Source organism: Mauremys reevesii, linkage group 7, assembly GCF_016161935.1.
Source record: "Mauremys reevesii isolate NIE-2019 linkage group 7, ASM1616193v1, whole genome shotgun sequence".
Lineage (NCBI taxonomy): Eukaryota > Metazoa > Chordata > Testudines > Geoemydidae > Mauremys > Mauremys reevesii.
In genome coordinates this window covers 117147033-117166041 of record NC_052629.1, presented here as the reverse complement: position 1 = coordinate 117166041, position 19009 = coordinate 117147033, and the positions used below count along the sequence as shown (strand labels likewise).

Here is a 19009-nt window from a genome sequence, read left to right as displayed (position 1 = left end):
GAGGCAACTCTCGCTGTCTTAGTTTCACTTTCATTTTGGGAATGAGGCAAAATAGCAGCTAACCACATTTACGGGATAGGTCAGCCCACTTAAGTGCATGCCCATGTAAAACTGGCTTTAAGCACATGACCAATTCCTCTTAACGAGAGACATACTCTAAGGACGATCAGGTATTTGGGGACATGCCAGAGGCATAGTTTCTTGGCTGCCTACATTCTTACCTAGTTGCTAGGTTGGCGTCCTACAAACTCACAAGCTCACTGAACTAAACCACAGATGTTGGGCAGCAGCGAGCTCCAATGTACTCCTTGATCAGTTCTGCACGTGCTGACTCTTCTGGTGGGAGTCCTACCTCTGTGCCAGTGCCAAGCCATTGGCACCATTTGCTTTCTGACATATGGTCATGCCACATAAACAAAGGCTGTTGTGGCTGATAAAATGGTCGCTTGCCTTGGAAGGCCATTAGGATTGCGGTAGAGGCGTAGATGTGCTTTAAAAAGGTGTGCTACTCAAAAGCCCTGTGTGAAGGGAGTCGGATTGCAGACCATAGCAACCAGGTGCAGGACGTTCCACAATGGCGGAAAGTTACCGGAGCCTCTGGATGCAAGCTAAGCCCACAGCCTGAGGGAATACATAGGAAAGCAGCCAGACTGGCAGATGCACATTACAAGGTTGTGTAAGACTTGGGACGTAAGCGCCAACTTTTCCTGGCGCAGGTGGGTGCTCAACCTTCCCTCGGCACCGCCCTGCCCCCTCCCGCCCTCACCTCCATTCCACCGCCTTCCCCAAAGTCCCCGCCCCAGTCCCGCCTCTTCCCTGAGCGTGCTGCATTCCCCCTCCATCCCAGCACTTGCCGCTGCAAAATAACTCAGGGGAGGAGGTGGAGCGGAGGCAAGCTGCCGGTCCCTCCCCTGGAGCCCTGCCGCCGTGTGCAGCGCTCTGGGGGGTCGGGGCTGCGCGCTCCCGCGGGGCAGTGTTTGGCTCCGCGGGGAGGCAGACACGCTCCCTGCTCACCTGGAGCTCTGCCACCGCTGCGCGCAGAGCTCTGAGGGCCGGGGCTGTGCTCTCCGGCGGAGCTGCGTGTCTGGCTCTGCGTGGAGCCTCAAGGTAAAGGGCCCAGGGCTCGGGGGGTTGGATAAGGGGTGGGGGCAGTCAAGGGACAAGGGAGCAGGGTGGGTTGGATGGGGAGGTGGGGTCCGGGGGTTAGGGGTGGGGTCTCTGGAGGGGGCAGTCAGGAGCAGGCGGAGGTTGGATGGGGCATGGGAGTCCTGGGGTTTGTGAGGGGCAGGAGGTGGATAGGGGTCAGGGCAGTCAGGGAACCGGGAGCAAGGAGGGTCTGGGGGGGGTCAGTTAGGGTGGGGGGTCTCTGGAGGGGGTGGTCAGGGGACAAGGAGCTGGGAGGGTTGTATGAGCTGGGAGTTCTGGGGGTCCTGTCAGGAGGCAGGAGTGTGGAGAGGGGCTGGCGCAGGCAGGGAGTCGGGGGGGGGTGGATGGGTCGGGAGGTCTGGGGGTCGGGGCGGGGGCGGGGGGGGGGGGGATAGGCATGGGAGTCCCGAGGGTCTGGCTGGGGACTGGGGTGTGGATAAGGGTCGGGGCAGTCAGGGGACAGGTAGGGGATAGGGTCCAGTCCGAGGACAAGGAACAGGGAGGCTTAGATAGGGGGTGGGGTCCTGGGGGGCAGTTGGGGGCAGGGGTCCCAGGAGGGGGTAGTCAGGGGACAAGGAGCAGTGGGGTTGGGAGTTCTTAAGGGGGCAGTCACCCAGCCCTCTCCCCTGAGCTCTGACCCCCACACATACACCATGCCCTCTGCCCTGAGCCCTGCACACCCCTCAGGCCCCTGCCCTGAGCCCTGTACCTCCCTCATACACACCCAGTCCTCTGCTTGACTCCTTCATCCCCCCCCACCCAGCCTTGACACCGGCACCGCCACTCATACCCAGACCCCCCTCTGCCCTGACACCTACAGCCCCCCACATACCCATCCTCCAGCCCTCTGCCCCCAGCCCTCTGGGTCCCGGCCCCGCACAGCCTGCTGCTGGTCTTGGGTTCTGGCTGACGGACCCTTGCCAGCCGGGGTCCCGGCCACAGGCCTCGCTCAGCCCGCTGCCGGCCTAGATGAACAGAACCCCAGACCAGCAGCGGGCTGAGCGGGCCGGCAGCGTAAAATCAACATTTTAATTTCCTTTTAAATGAAGCTTCTTAAACATTTTGAAAGCCTTGGTTATTTTACCATACAACACTAGTTTAGTTATATAATGTATAGACTTATAGAGAGAGACCTTCTAAAAAACATTAAAATGTATTACCGGCACCCGAAACCATAAATTAGAGTGACTAAATGAAGACTCGGCACAGCACTTCTGAAAGGTTGCCGACCCCTGCTGTAAAGCAACCGTATGGTATTGCCACCCTTACTTCTGGCAGTAGAACAGTCTTCAGAGCTGGGAGACTGGCAGCTGCTGTACCCTCCCCCAGCAGTGCCCTCTATTTGGGAACTTGAAGTATGGTAACCCAACAAAGGATCTAAAGCTCATCCCAATATTTTTTGTGATCTGGTGACCCCCATGCAATTGCTTTGTGATCCCCTTTTGGGTCGGGACCACCAGTTTGAGAAACGCTGGATGGGGTTATGTCAGCAAAGCTATGACCATGTAGCTGTGTCAGTATGGTCTCCGTAGTGAGGCATATCCCTAGTGATAAGATAAATGACATCAGAAATATGGATGTGCTTTATAAATTGCTATGTTGTACTCCTTGAATTTCCAAAATTCTAATGACTTCATTCACGTGCACAGCGTGTATTTTTCCTACAGAGTCAGAAGCAAGGGCGCTGGCTAAAGAGAGGCAGAAGAAAGACAATCACAACTTAAGTAAGTTTGATTATGCTCAGTATACAGTATTTCCGTAATATTTTAGTTGATGACCCATAGTGATGAGTAAGTTACACAGATGATTATTAAGGATTTAATTATTTTTAAAAAGGCGTTGGAATGCAGGCTGCTTAAAGCTTTGTGTGGTTTACTGTGCAGTTCTTACACCACTTCGTTATTGGTTATAGCCACAGATCGAATATCCCAAATTCTCTCATATTGATTGCTGAAACTCGCTATTGAATTGAAAACAATATTTTTTTAAAACAATTATTTGAGAACAATTTTTAAAACTTTTGAGAATATGATCCAAATTCTGAATTCAAAGGGGTTTCACTTGCACTGGTATAACTGAGAGAAGAATGTGGCCAGTTGCCTTTGACAAATAAACCATGCAAAATTTTACCAAAATTTGTAGTTTAAACGAAAACTTAATGTATGCAATCAATTCATGTATCTCTTTTTTAAACTTGTGTGCATAAGTATATCTATATCTTTTTATTATTATTATTATTTTTTTTTAAGGAGCATACTTTTATATTTGCCAACCAGGAATACACATGTTTTACTAACTTTAAAATTCTAAAAGGACACTTTAGGATCCTTTATATCATTTCTAAAAACAAGAAACAATGTCATGCCTCTCTTTAGAAAGCAGAACTCTCCAGTGGTTTCAATAGCAACATCTCCTTGCTGGCACAGTATGGTTTAAGATTTTTAAATTGGATCATGTAGTGTTTTGAGGAAGTATGGCAAAGTACTTAAAGAATGAGACTGGGACTCAGAACTTTAGGTCTTTTTCTGCCTTTCCACTGACAAACTGGATGTCCCTGGACAAATCACTCAGTTTCTGTGTCTTAATTTATCCAGTTGAAAAGTGGGTATAAGACTTTTACGTCTGTTATGCTTTGTAACATACTTGTGATACAGGTATCAAGTATACATGTATATAAGTATAAAGCATAAAGTGGTTTTTGAAATCTTTAAGTTAAAGGAGTTTCATTCTGTAAGCAGAAAGCATTATTTTTACTAATGTATATTTCTTTGTTATTTTCCTAAAGTTGAACGAAGGAGAAGATTTAATATTAACGATCGCATTAAAGAATTAGGCACGTTGATACCAAAATCAAATGACCCGTAAGTATGGTACTGTCTCTTTGGTTATGATGATGTGTGAATTTTTGTTAAAATGTCTTAAGAGTGCCTTTGTGCTCAATAGCTTACTGTACTTTGGGAGTACATTAAGCTAAACCGCTGAAGAGCACTCTGAACACCCAGTAAGAATGTCCACATGGACAGTTAGCGTGGAGTAGCTAGTGTTCTTGAAATTCACACCCTAGTTTGTTGTGCACTAATTTCCCTGTGTAGACAAACCCCTGAAAGGCTACATCACCCACACCACTTTAAAGATTTTGAATATTTTTTGTTCGATCCTCCTGGAAGATTGTGTAGATGGTGTATCTTAATGAACCGTATCGGGCAATGAATTCTCCTTTGCAGAAGCACTAGTCTGGCCTGCAGGAACTTGGCAGCAGTTGTCAGTGTACTGCCCCACCCTTTTAGAAAACGGAAAAAAACAAAACGTTGCTTCTTCCCGGTTCTCCACATCATTGACTATGAACTTGCCACAAGCACGCCTCGGCTTGCACATCTGTGCAGAAGTAGCTTTATTAAGTAATTTACTGTAGTTAATTTACCATAGCTAGGATAAAAATATATAAGGGATATGAAACCTTCATGTTCCAGGACGAAAGCCAATCAGTAAAGGCCTGAATCAGTGCCCATTGAAGTCAGTGGGAATATTACCATTGATTCAGTGGATGTCTGATCATGTGCTTCACACTAACTGCCTTGGGTAGGAGGAAACTTTCCTGGCATGTTGGCACATAACTGTTCCCCATGGAGGGTTTATATCTTCCTCTAATATTGGTCACTATGGGATAAGATACTGGACCAAGTGGACCATTGCTCTGATTGGTCTGGCAATTGAAATGGAAAATAATAATGCTCCCAAGCGGATAGTCCTCTCAAGTCAAAAAAAAGGGAAACAAGGCTAATGCTTACCTCCTGTTCTAGTATGTGAATTGGGAGTTCCTGGTCCCTGATGCAGAACCCAGAACAGGATTCCTGCTGGCTACTGAGCTGAGCCAGATGCTTTCCATGTTCCAGTGGACCTAAATCTTATCTTGACATGCTGATTCTCCCACCATCCACAGAAGGGAATACCCACATAAGTACCATCATGATGGGCTTGGACAGGGTGGTTAAAATATCTGCACGTTCCAATACAATGCCTTCAAGCAATCCATGTATCCTAACCCTCTTGCGAGGACCTGACACCAGAAGCATTAATTAGGCCTTGTCTACATGGGGGAAAACTGACTGGCATAGCTGTTCTGCAAAAACTCCTCCATGTGGACACTAAAATAAGTGATTTTAGTCCAGAATATTTACTCCACTTCAGAAGAATAGCAATTCCAGATTAGAAGCATCTCTATTCTGGATGGGTGTCCACACAGGGAGCTATTCTGGAATATCTATTGCAGAATAGCTTTTTCAGCAGTAGCTATGCCAGTCAATTTCTCCATGTAAAGAATCCCTTATACAGGGACTCTTGCAATTTTTAGAAGAGTATTGTGAGGTACACCCCTTACAGAAAGGACGTAATTGTGAACACTTCCAGTATATTCCCCTAGATCGAAGCCCTGTTGAGCAAATGGAGGTGAACCTGAAGAGTGGGCACTTGCCTCAATTTCTGGTCAGCCCCTTTAGAAAGAGATCCTTGGGGTGGCTGCCATTCCTGAAATAGGCTTGTCCTTGCATTGAGATTGCTTGAAAGATCTACCAGCTGTACATAAAGCAAAGATCTGACACCTTGGGCTCATTAATGATCCCAGAGCATTTTTTCATAAGGGTGAAGGTGTTAATCCTGGTGTCTTGACCAAACTCCAGTTGGGGTGATTGAAGTGAACAGGCACTTTATCCAAGGAGCACAGGATTTAGGCCATTTGTACTTTGAGATCTCTTCTGCTCTCCACTAGCAATGAAGCGTTATCAGTATATGCTAGTACCAAAACTGGAAAGTTATTGTTCCCTCCAGAGGAAAATTGGTGGAGTAACTTGATTAACCCATATTTCTTGAGATGATGACCTACATCCATTTTACATTGCCATAGAAACTCATTATACACAACAGTTCTTGATTCTTCATGAATAATAACCAAGAAGGAATCTGTCGGTTCACCTTTCACTCTGTTTACATTTTTGCTTCAGAGATGGGATAATCTAGAGACCGCTCATTTGCTTTTGCTATCCTGAAATTGAAAATAATGTTCTATATTTCTTTCTTCATAAGTTTCTCAGTGCCATGGAGTAAATAAATAAAGCAGGTGCTAAGTCTGGGCATTAGCTACATAAACATTTATCAAGTGGTTTGATATATTCACAGAACATCAGGGTTGGAAGGGACCTCAGGAGGTCATCTAGTCCAACCCCCTGCTTAAAGCAGGACCAATCCCCAGACAGCTTTTACTCCAGTTCCCTAAATGGCCCCCTCAAGGACTGAACTCACAACTCTGGGTTTAGCAGGCCAATGCTCAAACCACTGAGCTATCCCTCCATATTGCTTGAGACCAAGTGATTGCAATATTAATCAGACGAGCAAAGATCAGTGCACTGATGTTGGTAAAGGATGCGCTGAATAGCAGGAAAATACACTTGCCTGTCTCTTTAACAGCTTAAAAAAAACCCATTTCCTTCCAGCACTATTAATTGGTCTTTGTCCCCCACATTACACAAAATGTCTCTTCCTCCTTCCCTACTTAAGGAATCCCTGGAAAATGCACTCTTGGTTGCATCATCAATCAATTGTGTTTGATTCTGTTCCAACATGTTAGATCAGAGCCTTGCTACTGTGTATACATTTTAGTAGCTTGATGGTGTGATAAGACCCTACCAGGAAAAATTGGGCCCTAATCAGTGTAAATGGGAACAGATACTTCCCAATGAAACCTTTTAATTCTAGTGTCTTGCCAGCCAAGGTAGGACTCCATAGGGGAGGCTGTTTGTGCGTGCACTCTCCCACGACCAAAGAAGTAGCATGCACTCCTAGCTAACACACACATTCTGTGTGCTGGCTGGCTGGAGGGTTCACCACACCCCCTAATCAGCTGCACACCCACCTAGCATGGGTATAAACAGCCACGCAGATGGTGTGGCTTAAGTAAGCAGAGTAGAATGTCCTGTACTCCTGAACCTCCAACGTTTATACCCTACATGGCTTTCTTCACATCCAAGCAATGCCTCCCACGTCCGTACTGCTGTTTTCGACAATGCAGTGTCCCGCTGCCTCATTGTGGGAGCCTTTCCTCGCCACAATGAAACACTTTTGTAGTGGGGAAAGAGCCTGACGTTAGGGAGGCGGCAGTGAAAGACTCTGGCCAGAAGGAAGGCTCTGCCCTGCCAGAGCCTTTCGCTGCTTTGTGTAGCTACACACTGCAGTGACAAGTGTGGACGCAGCCTGCCTTCCCCTGCTGTGCGTAGCTACATGTGTAGGGCCTGTATTTTACATGGTGCTGTAAATGTAGACATAGCCGCTGAGTGGTCGTGTTAGTGGCTCAAGAGGGCCTAGGACTGCATAGGAGGGTGTCCAAGGCTCCCATGTCCTTTTCTCCCACTCAATAACACCTCTTTGCAGTCCAGGACTAGAGCTGGCCGTTAGCGAATGGGAGTTTAACTATGTTGTTCAAAGATCAAAGTTGAAATCCAGCATTGCTCATTCAGAGGGGGGTACGACGAGGGGTTAATTGAAAGCTGAGTGAGTCCTTTCATCTTTAGCCATTCTGTCCCTTGGCACTAATGCACTAGTATGAGTTCTGTGCGAAACACAACTCCTTGAGTACTGTAATTTCCCATCCCTGCAGTTTCATTCCCATAAGAAAGCAATGGTGAGCAAGTCTCCTCTTCAGTCATTACGGGAATCCAAATCCCATACAGTAGGCTGCCTGCTAATAAGTTGCCCTCTAGCTCCCCCTAGTGTATTACACACAGCTCTTTTCAAAGTCAATAGTTTGTAAAACTGTAATTCTGATCAGGTGTGGTGTAACTTGTGCTGTTAAACCTTGCTGCGCCTCTGCTCTACGCTTTGGCTTGATCCATGTGCTTGGGTGAGAGAGTGATTTATTTTTTTTCCCCCAACACTACTTTTATAGGGACATGCGCTGGAATAAGGGCACTATTTTAAAAGCATCAGTGGACTATATCCGCAAACTGCAGAGAGAACAACAACGCACGAAAGAACTTGAGAACAGGCAGAAGAAACTAGAACATGCCAACAGACATCTATTGCTCAGAATACAGGTTTGCTGATACATTCATTCATAATGTATGTAACAGCTGTATGTATGTGTATCATTCACATCTATTTGCTACAAGGAAACGCCAGCTTACTATGTAACTTAGAGGGAGCCTTTGTGCTGGTCCTGCAATGCCTATGATTAATGCTGAGTTGAATGTAGAGTTCTTGGTCCTCCAGTTACCAGAGGAGACAAGTTATGTTGTAGGAGGAACTTTAAAAAGTCAGATGCTTCTGGATAGCAGGTAATTCCCTAGCCTTTTTGTAAAGCAGTTGTAGTTTAGTGTGTCTCTGCTCTCACCACATAACTCTAAGCATTGCAAACTACACTGGGCATTATTAGGTTGTAGATGCAGATAAGGAGTCCAGTCTTGCTCTCACTGAAGGCAGAGAAAGATTTGCCATTGACTCCAGTAAGCGCAGGATGAGATCCAAGGTGCCATATTCTATATGGAGCAATTGTCAATCTAGTCAAGTTAGTTCAAATGCTTTTTGACTCAAGACTGCTAATGGTTTTCCACTCACATGACACTGCTTCCTAAACAGAGCAGTTGAGTGGAATGATGTTCTACAAATTCACATGGAGCACCAACGCTAGGCACAGGCTGTTCCAGAGATCTGCAGATAACGGGAGTCCTCCATGCAAGGTTGTCTCCCTGTCCTCTGCGAGGGAGAAGGGAATGATGCTACACTAACAGCTTCCTCCTAGCTAGTCTGCAGGAGCCTCTCAGCTGCTGCTCTGCACAGAGTGAACTCAGTGGGGCTTGGAGGCAGTGCTGAGGGGGGAAAGGGGGGAACAGGATACCAGCCTTGTTCTGCAGCACCATCCCTTGAAAGCCACCAAGCTGGCAGCTCAGTTTCCCTTTTTTGTGCATCCCCTTCGTGTCTAGTACTGAGCTGCTGCAGGGAGAGCCAGCCAGTGGCTTCATGTGTATTAAAAATACATTGAACAGTAAATTAAGCAATGCACTGATGAAAGCCAGGGGGATTTTCACCAGAGGAAATAATATACTATGATGGCGTCTTTTTCCTGGAGAGCTCCTCAGTTTTCCCTATGAATAGCAGGACTTCACAGTTATTACCAGTTTATTTTGGTGGCTCTATTTATGGTAGTTATGGATTTAATCATAGACTCATAGAATATCAGGGTTGGAAGGGACCTCAAGAGGCCATCTAGTCCAACCCCCTGCTCAAAGCAGGGCCAATCCCCAGACAGATTTTTGCCCCTGATCCCTAAATGGTCCCCTCATGGATTGAACTCACAACCCTGGGTTTAGCGGGCCAATGCTCATACAAAAAGATGTGGTGTAACTGTCATCATGGTTCTGCACTGTAAGGCTTTGCTGTGGTTGTTGTCAGCACTGCTGATCTGGATATCCATTGAGAACTTAAGTTGCTGGTTTGCTTGAAGACATCTTGATCGTATTGCCTGTGAAATTTGTTTTTTTGGCAATGAGATGGTTCTCCGGGAAAAGTCCTGCAGTGGTCTGCCAGACTTTTAATTGAGAGAACATTATTTAAGTAGTGATTTTGGGTGGAGGACGTTCGGAGGTGGGGCGGGAATGACAGCTATATCAAGTCCAGTTCTTGCAGCAATTGTTGTTCTCGAAGGGAGATGGGAGCTGCTGAGAGGGAGATGCAGTTTGTAAGTGTCCATCAGAAATTGTACATCAAAGATGTATCAAGAGCATTACACTTTATCTTTGCTTTCAGGTTTTATTTGTGTCTGTTGCCTTCTTTACAGGAACTTGAGATGCAAGCTCGAGCCCACGGACTTTCCCTTGTCCCATCTACAGGCCTTTGCTCACCAGATGTGGTAAACCGGGTCATCAAGCAAGAACCTGTCATTGACAACTGCAACCAAGACGTTTTGAAGCACCACTCAGATTTATCTTGCACGACTACCCTAGATCTTACTGATGGTACCATAACTTTCAATGATAACCTAGGAACCTACAGTGTCCCCACAAAAGTAGGATCCAAACTGGAAGATATTTTGATGGACGATACTCTCTCCCCTGTAGGAGTCACTGACCCACTCCTTTCCTCAGTGTCTCCTGGAGCTTCAAAAACAAGTAGCAGAAGAAGTAGCATGAGTATGGAAGATACTGATCATGCTTGTTAGCAGATAATTGGCATGGCCTCTCATAAACTGCTTCATTTCTTAATCAGTAGATTAAATAATTTACATTTTTAGGTTTTTTTGATTTTCTTTTAATATTAATCTACTTGTGCTTCATCAGTAGCCCAGTATATATATTATATATATATATTTTTTTGAATTTTGTGAAAAGACTTGTATATTCTATTTTAAAAGTACCAATGCCTCCAAAATATTGTACAACCTGTGTACAGTATTTGTGAACTGGATTCACCAAGAACTTTGAACTGGTCAAATCTACATAAAGCAATAGAATTACAAATCAAAACAGTCTGTTTCTATTCAGGGGAAACTCACAAGTTATTTACTTGGAAACTAAATGTAAAGCTAAAAAAAAAAAGAGAGAGAATGTGAAGAAACCAAAAATATCCACTTTGTAACCATGTTGTGTTGATTTAATAGTGCTGCCTTAAAGATACAGTATCCTTCAAACTTAGTTTAGTCTTTATATCACAAGATGTTTAAAATAAATCACTATTCTACTTTAATAATAATAAAACTAGCATTAACACACAGTGATTGTGTTGATTCCAATATGAAATGTTCCTGATGATGATGCTAGAAATGAAGGAGAATGTGTAGGGAGGCATGAATCTGTTTCAGTTTCTTGGAGTGGTGGTGTTCTTACTCTCTACTGAAAGGGTTTCCCTTCTTCTCCTACTTCAAGCTTTTCTTTAAAGGCTTTTATTTTGGAAAGAACCCTTAGAATTGTTTATCAACAGTGAAACAGACAGGAGCACTGTAAGCGGGTATACATTTTCAGACAAAATTCAATACATTTTATCAACTGGGCACATTTTGTTGTATATTTCTAACTGGCCTTACATTTTATTTTTTTTAAGTGTTGTACAGGTTTTTCATTTGCATGGATTCTTTAGTTATCCTCATGTTTTTGTTTTGTTTTTAAATATAGCTGTATTTCATTTATAAGAATATGCCTCTTAATATTGCAACAATTTTTTGACATGTTTAAAACTCACTGGAGGCTTTCTGCATTCTTTGTAAACACTTGAAAGGAAGCTTTTATGCAGGGTCCTGTGTATTGAGAGATTTTGAGAATATTTTGTATATTACAGTCTCACTTTGGAAATATTTTTAAACACAATTTGAGGTGTAGTAGAAATTTAGACTAGGTAACAAAACAAAGCTCTGTAGAGAAAATGAACGTACATATTTATTTTTAGTGAAAGAATAGTAATATGCGTGAAGCCTAATAACTATATAGTTAATATGCTCCTTAGAGTAATTAATTTGGTGTTTTATTTCAGCAATATGGCTGGTTTAAAAAGAGTAAATTTACTGTATCTTCAAATAACTGTTACTTTATAACCATCATATTAATTTAACATGCAACAATGCTGTAAAAGTAGTTTTGGTGCATTATCTACGCAAGTGTAGTCCTATGCAATAACAGTAGTTATACCTGTATTATATCAAACCTAGATGTTTTACGAAGATGACAGATGGTGTTATGAGCCAGATCGACTGGATTTCTCAGTAGCAGCCTACAGTTGAAATGTATCAGAAAAGCATCTCGTTCAGAATGAAGTGCCTTAAATTGTAGTATTAGTTTTCTTGGACTAGCACTGACGTGAAGTGTGGCATAGAAGGAAGTTTGGGGGTGATATTTATAGGAAATCTGAGTGTAGCCTGGTGCCCTATGTAGAAAACAAGAGCGTCCCATTCTCTTTATGCTACACTGGAAAGATATGTATAATACATAAACATTTAAATCTTGTTTCGTGATTGAGTGCCAACATGGCAGACTTGATCAAGAAAACTTGGTCATGCCGGTTTAATAGTGTTCCAAAATCAAATGTGAATATAGTGATGATGAAAGACAGAGGACAAAACGTCAGGAGTTTTAGTGGAAGCTTCATACTGATGGATGCTGCATCTTTCACGTATATATTCGGATATGAAAAATCCTTGAAACCACTAGTATCCCAGTCCTGCTCTCATGGAAGCCAATAGGAGTTTTTGTTTGACAATGGGAGTGCATGACTGGGCCTGTTATCAGCTCTGCTGCTTTCTAGTCTGGTACTTGGGGTGGATTGGGGCTTAGAGAGGGAACTCTCCTATGTGGCCGATATGGAAGAAGGGTCTAGTGTACTATGTAGTCCTGCCTTGAGTGCAAGGCACTGGACCATGACCCCCTCAAGGTCCCTTCCAGTCCTACGCTTCTTTGATTCTATATTCTTGACATTCTTTCTTATTTGTATAGCTCTTTCACCCGTTAGTTACGCAGTTCTTTGTTTCTGCTTGAATAGCTAACTGTATATTCGCTTTGATAATCACCAGATTTGTCACTTTGTGGGAGGGGCAAGAGTCAGCTCACAGTGTTACAACAAATGCCTGTTCTTCCTAGCCCGTTTTTTGGAGGGTTTTTTTTTGTATCTGTTAGACCAGTGGTTTCCAAACTGTGGCCCAGAGGCACTGCACATATGTCTCCAGCATTGCTTATTGCAGCCCGTCACCATACTCAGCAATGCAGTTAAGATGCTCATATATCCTGGGTGGCTCTTTGCCCAGCAGCTGTGCCACAGTTTAGCAACTATGCATGCAGTCACTTGCTCCTGTTGTTGCAATACTTTAACGGTGACAGATGAAGGAAATAACAGCAAAAGAGTGGCTATAGCTCTAATGCAAGGTCATATATTCCCCTTCAGAGTAAAAGGGTGAGCAAAGGCCAGAGAGCTGCAGCAATTGGACAAAAATGGGATGCACGAAGTCATTTGGGTGTTGTAACCAGAAAAATCCTTTCAAGGTAGCCTCAAACTGGATACCGCGTTGGGTGCCATGTAGAAGTGGGGCCTGGATGTAGGGTAAGCAAATATGCATCATGCTTATTTGATCCCTCTGTGGACTAAAATGAAACCCTGATCCCCCTGCCTTCATGTGATTTGTAGATGGTCCCCGTATGCTTAGAGATTGACAAAAATATGATTCCTTACCAAGATCTGGATTTCTCTGGTTAGACATTACTATGGCCCCCAGCAGCCAAATCGTGCTGTCCGTAGTGCAGCTCCAAGATAGCACACTGTATGTAACGCTCAACGTTGGCCTTTTCCTCAACTTCTCTTATGCTTCCTTGGGTCACACCCCATTTGGGGATATTGCAGCTCTTCTGCCTGAAAGCACGTGAGTGTTCTGATTTGGTACGCCAGTAGGAGGCAAGGGCTTTTCAGGCAGTTAGGTTTTGATGCTCTTATTCTCTCTATGGTACACGCACCACGGGGCATATGGCCCTTAATGTGGAGTCAGCGGCTTGAGGCGAGACATTGTGTCAGCAAGATGGAGCAAGCATCCCTAGGAGAGTTATTGCCCAAAACTTCAATCTGTAATGACTGTATGGCCCACATGCCAACAATGTGAGCCAGGCCTGGCTTACCTGGCCAGGTAAATGGATTACCAAACAATTCTCACTTTGCCAAAACCATGCAACAAATAGGAACGTATAGAATATAATGAAGTTCTTTATTGTTTTTAGACTATAAAGCAATATTAACTCTGCAGCCTATAAAATCAAATAGGAAGTGTACGGGGGTGGGGGGAGCAAAGCACAAAATAATGCACTTACATTGATATTTTTTTTACATAAAATGCACTGGGGAGAAGCAGATGTTGATATAAAATACCTATATTTCTTGAAAAGGTGACATTAATTACTGCCTCTTGCTATGATGCTTGGTACTGTAATGTTGTTGATATTCACCTGCTGTTGACTGCAGCAATAATTTGTGTATGGTCCATAGCACTGTAAATTATGGATCGATAGTAATGTATCCCATGAAATACTTTGAACTGTTGTTCTTGACAGATGGATTAAAGCATTTGGTTTTTCACATCCTCTGTGTAAGCCACTTGTGTTCAGTGTAAGTGAATCTTGGTTTTAAATGTCTCTAAGGCTCCCAACAATATGGGACTTAGTCACTGATGGATTGTGCCAAAGTTTTAAAGCTACAGTAATAAGTGATTTTAGTTCTTGCTGTGTTGTTGCAACCTTTGTTCTGTACTATTTATTGTATTGCCATAGTGCCTACGTGTCCCAGTCATGGAGCAGGACCCCATTGTGGTAGGCACTGTCCAAACACAGTACAAAGACCCTTCCTCCCGAGAAGAATTTACAATCGAAGCATAAAACAAAAAACAGCTGGTCGCTACAGACAGATGTCCTCTTGGAATCTGACGACAGCTGTCTTTTGCCCCTCAACTCCATTCAAACTACAGCTGCTAAGATCGTCTTCCTGGCTCATTGCTTTGACTACTTCACCTACAATGGGCTCCCCCTCATCTGTAGCGTGAAGCACAATATCTTTGTCCTAACATCCCATCCCTCCCTACACTACTCAGCTGCATCCTACGTATCTGTCTCGGTGTGGGGTTGACTTTTTGCTCTAACAGCGTCAGCCTTGAGCATCCATCGTTCCCACAAGCCCCTTAGCTTGGGGGAAAGATCCCACTTGATATCTGCATCCTCTAATCATTGAAATCACTTAAAGCCACCTCAAACTGCAGAGAAAGGTCATTGTCTGTGCCTAAATTTGTGAAAATTCTTAGGCTTTAGGAATAGAATGCATTGGTTTGTCTAGATATGTCATTAAAAAATACAACCTCTTGTATATCACCCTATTTAAAGAGCAAAAGTTAGGTTCCTTTATATCTTCTGTTACCTATACTAGCATTCGTTAGTCCAATACAATACTTGAACTGGATGGTGTTAGAAGCAGCCTGTCTACAATCCTTAGCCTGCCCTAAACTTCTGACCTCTGATTAGAAGGGCTTTGACTGAATACCAGGGAGTGCATTTGCTTACAGCTGAAATGTGTGATTGTCTTGAAGATTATGGGCCACTTATTTTGCTGGCCTACCTCCACTGACTCCCAAGGCTTTTGCCAGCAGCAAATGTGGCCCCTTATTTTTAAGAGCAGCAGAAAGCAAGTATTGTCTCTTGCACAGAAGGGTAAGTGAAGCACAGAGATGAAGTAATAGGCCTAAGGTTACGAAGGAAGCCTGTGGCAGACGTGGATTCAGTTCTTCCAAGTCCCACGCCAATGCTTTAACCATAGGACTAGAATTCCTATCAAATGTGAGTTCATCTGTGCAACGGAAGCCTATATAAGCATTTATAGCATTCTGTGCTGCTTTTGTGTACAATGGGCAGAAAACCACTACCAAGCAAGACAAAGGCTGTTAGTATGCATGTGGCTTAGAGAGGATTTCAGAGTGAACACCGTGAGCTTTGGGGAAGCGTTAATTCTGATTTGAAGGGCGATGATTTGGCCTGTCTAATACGGATAGGTAGCAGGGACAATATCAGTGGTTTGCATCTTAGCACACGTGCGTAGGACTATGTGATGACCTGAATTCCTGTTGCCTTCATTAGGAGTTTAGCATAAGACTGCACAGTGTTGTAATTGTCTTCGATAAAACTGGAGACCAGGGTCCAGTTCTTAAGGTGAAAACTGGTGAAGGACTACATGACCCCTTGGGGTTAGTGTGTTGTCTGTAGTTTGAGGGCTTTTGCTTGCTGTGTGCCTGCTTGACTGAAGTTTATAGTGTGATCTGTGGCGGGGGGGGACCCTGTCCTGAGCCTAGTGGCCTGATGGGGAAGGCTGAGAGCTTCTTAAGGCTTTGATCTGTAATCCCTTTAGGCTCAATTAACCAGGGGACAGGGATATTCAAGGAGAGCAGGGGTTTAAAAAGCCAGCTCCTAAGCGACCAGAGGAGCTAGCAAATGGGAGTTTTGCGAGCGAGTTTAGAGAGGGAGGTTGAGAACCAGATAGACCCAAAAAACATTCTCTAAACTTAGGCCAATAAACAACCCCCCAAAAAACCCACTCCTCCCCCCATAAAAACCAAAAAAAGCAGCAGGAGTAAAAATAATGGAGGCAAAAGTCCAGCAGCAGAGTGGGGCTATGCAGTCATACATGCTGAATTCAGCACAGTAGACTGCCTGCCTTGTGGACACGTGGCATATGTGCGCATTCAGTGCAAGCACCTCATGGCCCTCAGCAAATATGGGCTCTAGAGGTCAGAGAAGCTCAACTGGAGGAGCTAAGGGAGACAGAGAGGGATGAGACTTGCTGGGACACAGTGCGGTCCCACCCCCAGTCTGACAGCTTCTGTGCTGTTGAGGAGGATGAAAGTCTCGGGGAAGGAGAACATCTAACTGGAGTGGAAGGAAACGATCCCATAGTTGGGACCCTCCTTTCAGATGATGATATGGTATTCCCTCACACTGAGGAGATGCCTCTAGGGGAGGGAACCCCAGTTATTAGGATGAGACTGGTAATGGCAATAGGGCAGTGGTCCCCAAATTTTTCATGTCACGTCTACCCGCCTCACTGCTCTCCGTGCCCCCACCCCAGAGCTGTGGTTGGGGGGCCGGGGTTCGGGCGCACAGACAGGGTAAGGGGGCCCAGGCTGGAGCCATGGCTGGGCTGGAAGTCTGGGGGTGGGGCGGGGCTGGAACTGGGATGGAGCTTCAGAGCCACAGCCAAGCCAGGGGCTGAGGCTTGGGCCATGGTGGGGGTCAGAGCCGGGGCTGGGGCCAGGGCCAGAGCAGAGCTGGGGGAAGAGCAGGGCTGGGTGGTGCTCCCTCCCCACCCCTGTGGAGGCTGGCCCAGGCTTCCCCAAACTTTCTTCCGCACCCCCTAGTTTGGGGACCACTGCACTATGAGAAATATAGATAGTTGAGTACCAGGAGAACTGCATGGTAAATAGCTTGCCAGGTGTGAAGGTTGTGGATCTCTCGAGACATCTAGACAGACTTATGTGCAGTGCTGAGGAGGAGCTAGTGGTCATGGTACATGTAGGTACCACTGACCTAGGGAAAGGTAGGAGAGAGGTCCTGGAGGCCAAATTTAGGCCAGGACCTCCATGGTAGCATTCTTTGAAATGCTCCCAGTTCCACACACGCAGCCAGTTAAACAGGCAGAGCTGCAGGGTCTCAATGCATGGATTAGACGATAGCATAGTGAGACGAGAGTTAGATTTATTAGGAACTGGGGAATCCTTTTGCAAAAGGAGGAGCCTATACAGGAAGGATGGACTCCACCTAAACCAAAATAGAGCCAGAGTGTTGGCATGTAAAATTAAAAAGGTGTCAGAGGAATTTTAAAACTAAGGGTTGCGGGAAAGCTGACAGATGAAGAGAAGCACATGGTTTGGACAGACGCATCCCTTAGGGAGGGTCTATTAACTGAGATTCTCTATATCTGTGCAGAGTTGCAAAAAGATCTCTCAAAACCAGTTGACTCGGCAACAAAATGGCAGATGAAATTCAGTGTTGATAAAGGCAAAGTAATGCACATTGGAAAACATAATCCCAGCTATATATTCAAAATGATTCTAAATTAGCTGTTACCACTCAAGAAAGAGATCTTGGAGTCATTGTGAATAGTTCTCTGAAAAATATGTGCTCAATGTGCAGTCAAAAACAAGAACAATGTTAGGTACCATTAGGAAAGGGATAGATAAGGCAGTAAATATCATGCCACTATATAAATCCATGGTACGCCTACACATTGAATGCTGTGTGAAGTTCTGGTTACCCCATCTCAAAAAAAGATGTGGTAGAATTGTGGGGGCGGGGGGGAATGCAGAGAAGGGCAACAAAAATGATTAGGGGTATGAACAGCTTCCAAATGAGGAGAGATTAAAAAGGCTGGGATTATTCAGCCTCGCCAAGAGACCAGTAAGAGGGCATACGATAGAAGTTTATAAAATCATGGTTGGTGTGGAGAAAGTGGATCAGAAAGTGTTATTTATCCCTTCACATAACAGGCGAACCAGGAGTCACCCAATGAAATTTATAGGCAGCGGTTTTAAAACAAACATCAGGAAGTACTTCACACAACGCACGGCAAACCTGTGGAACTTCTTGCCAGGGGATGTTGTGAAGGCCAAAAGTATAACTGGGTTCAAACAAGAATTAGGTAAGTTCATGGAGGATAGGTCCATCAATGGCTGTTTGCCAAGATGGCAGAGATGCAGCCCCGTGCTCTGGGTGTCCGTAAACCTCTGACTTCCGGAAGCTGGGACTGGATCATGGGATGGATCATGCCATAATTGCCCTATTTGTTCATTCCCTCTGAAGCATCTGGCATTGGCCACTAAGAAGGCAGGACACTGGGCTAGATGGATCATTGGTCTGCCCCAGTATGGCCGTTCTTATGTTCTAATTTAGTGGTTTGCTTGGGATTTATTTCAGTGGTTAGTATTGAGCTTTATTAATTTCTGCAGTGAGCAGCCCCCATAATCCATACTAATGGTTCCTTGTCTTTTGATGAGCAAATGTCCAGCAGGCTGATGAATTGGGAGGAGCTGATGCTGACTTCCAGTTCTCCTTAGAAGCCTTTTTCCTCCTTAGGCAAAACTTTGGCAGGGGTACACTTAAGAAAAAACAAGACCTCTTAGGACCCCTCATACTACGCTGGCCAGTTAACAGAAGGTGCTGTGAGCTGCCAGGCTTAGCAAGGTTACCCGTCTGGGCTGGTGTGAAGGCACAGATCTGTGGGAGATTACACACTGGAGGCGCTAGGCCAGGGGCGGGCAAACTGTTTGGCCTGAGGGCCTCATGGGGTTCATAAATTGTATGGAGGGCCGGTTAGGGGAGGGGTT

The 19009-nt window shown here is 44.9% G+C and overlaps 1 protein-coding gene across 10 annotated transcripts in view; it reads left to right on the top strand.

Moving 5' to 3' along the window:
• Positions 1–10726, top strand: part of MITF (melanocyte inducing transcription factor) — a 186017-nt gene extending 175291 nt beyond the window's left edge. For 7 of the 10 annotated variants that reach the window (XM_039481339.1, XM_039481337.1, XM_039481340.1 and 4 more), the window contains 4 exons: positions 2796–2870; positions 3932–4007; positions 8081–8228; positions 9968–10726. In XM_039481339.1, coding sequence (XP_039337273.1) covers positions 2796–2870; positions 3932–4007; positions 8081–8228; positions 9968–10348 — 680 coding nt within the window. In that variant the 3' untranslated portion in view covers positions 10349–10726. The remainder of the gene's footprint in view (positions 1–2795; positions 2871–3931; positions 4008–8080; positions 8229–9967) is intronic. The other 3 variants (XM_039481338.1, XM_039481341.1, XM_039481336.1) reach the window with 1 other exon arrangement.
• The last annotated feature ends 8283 nt before the right edge of the window (positions 10727–19009 follow it).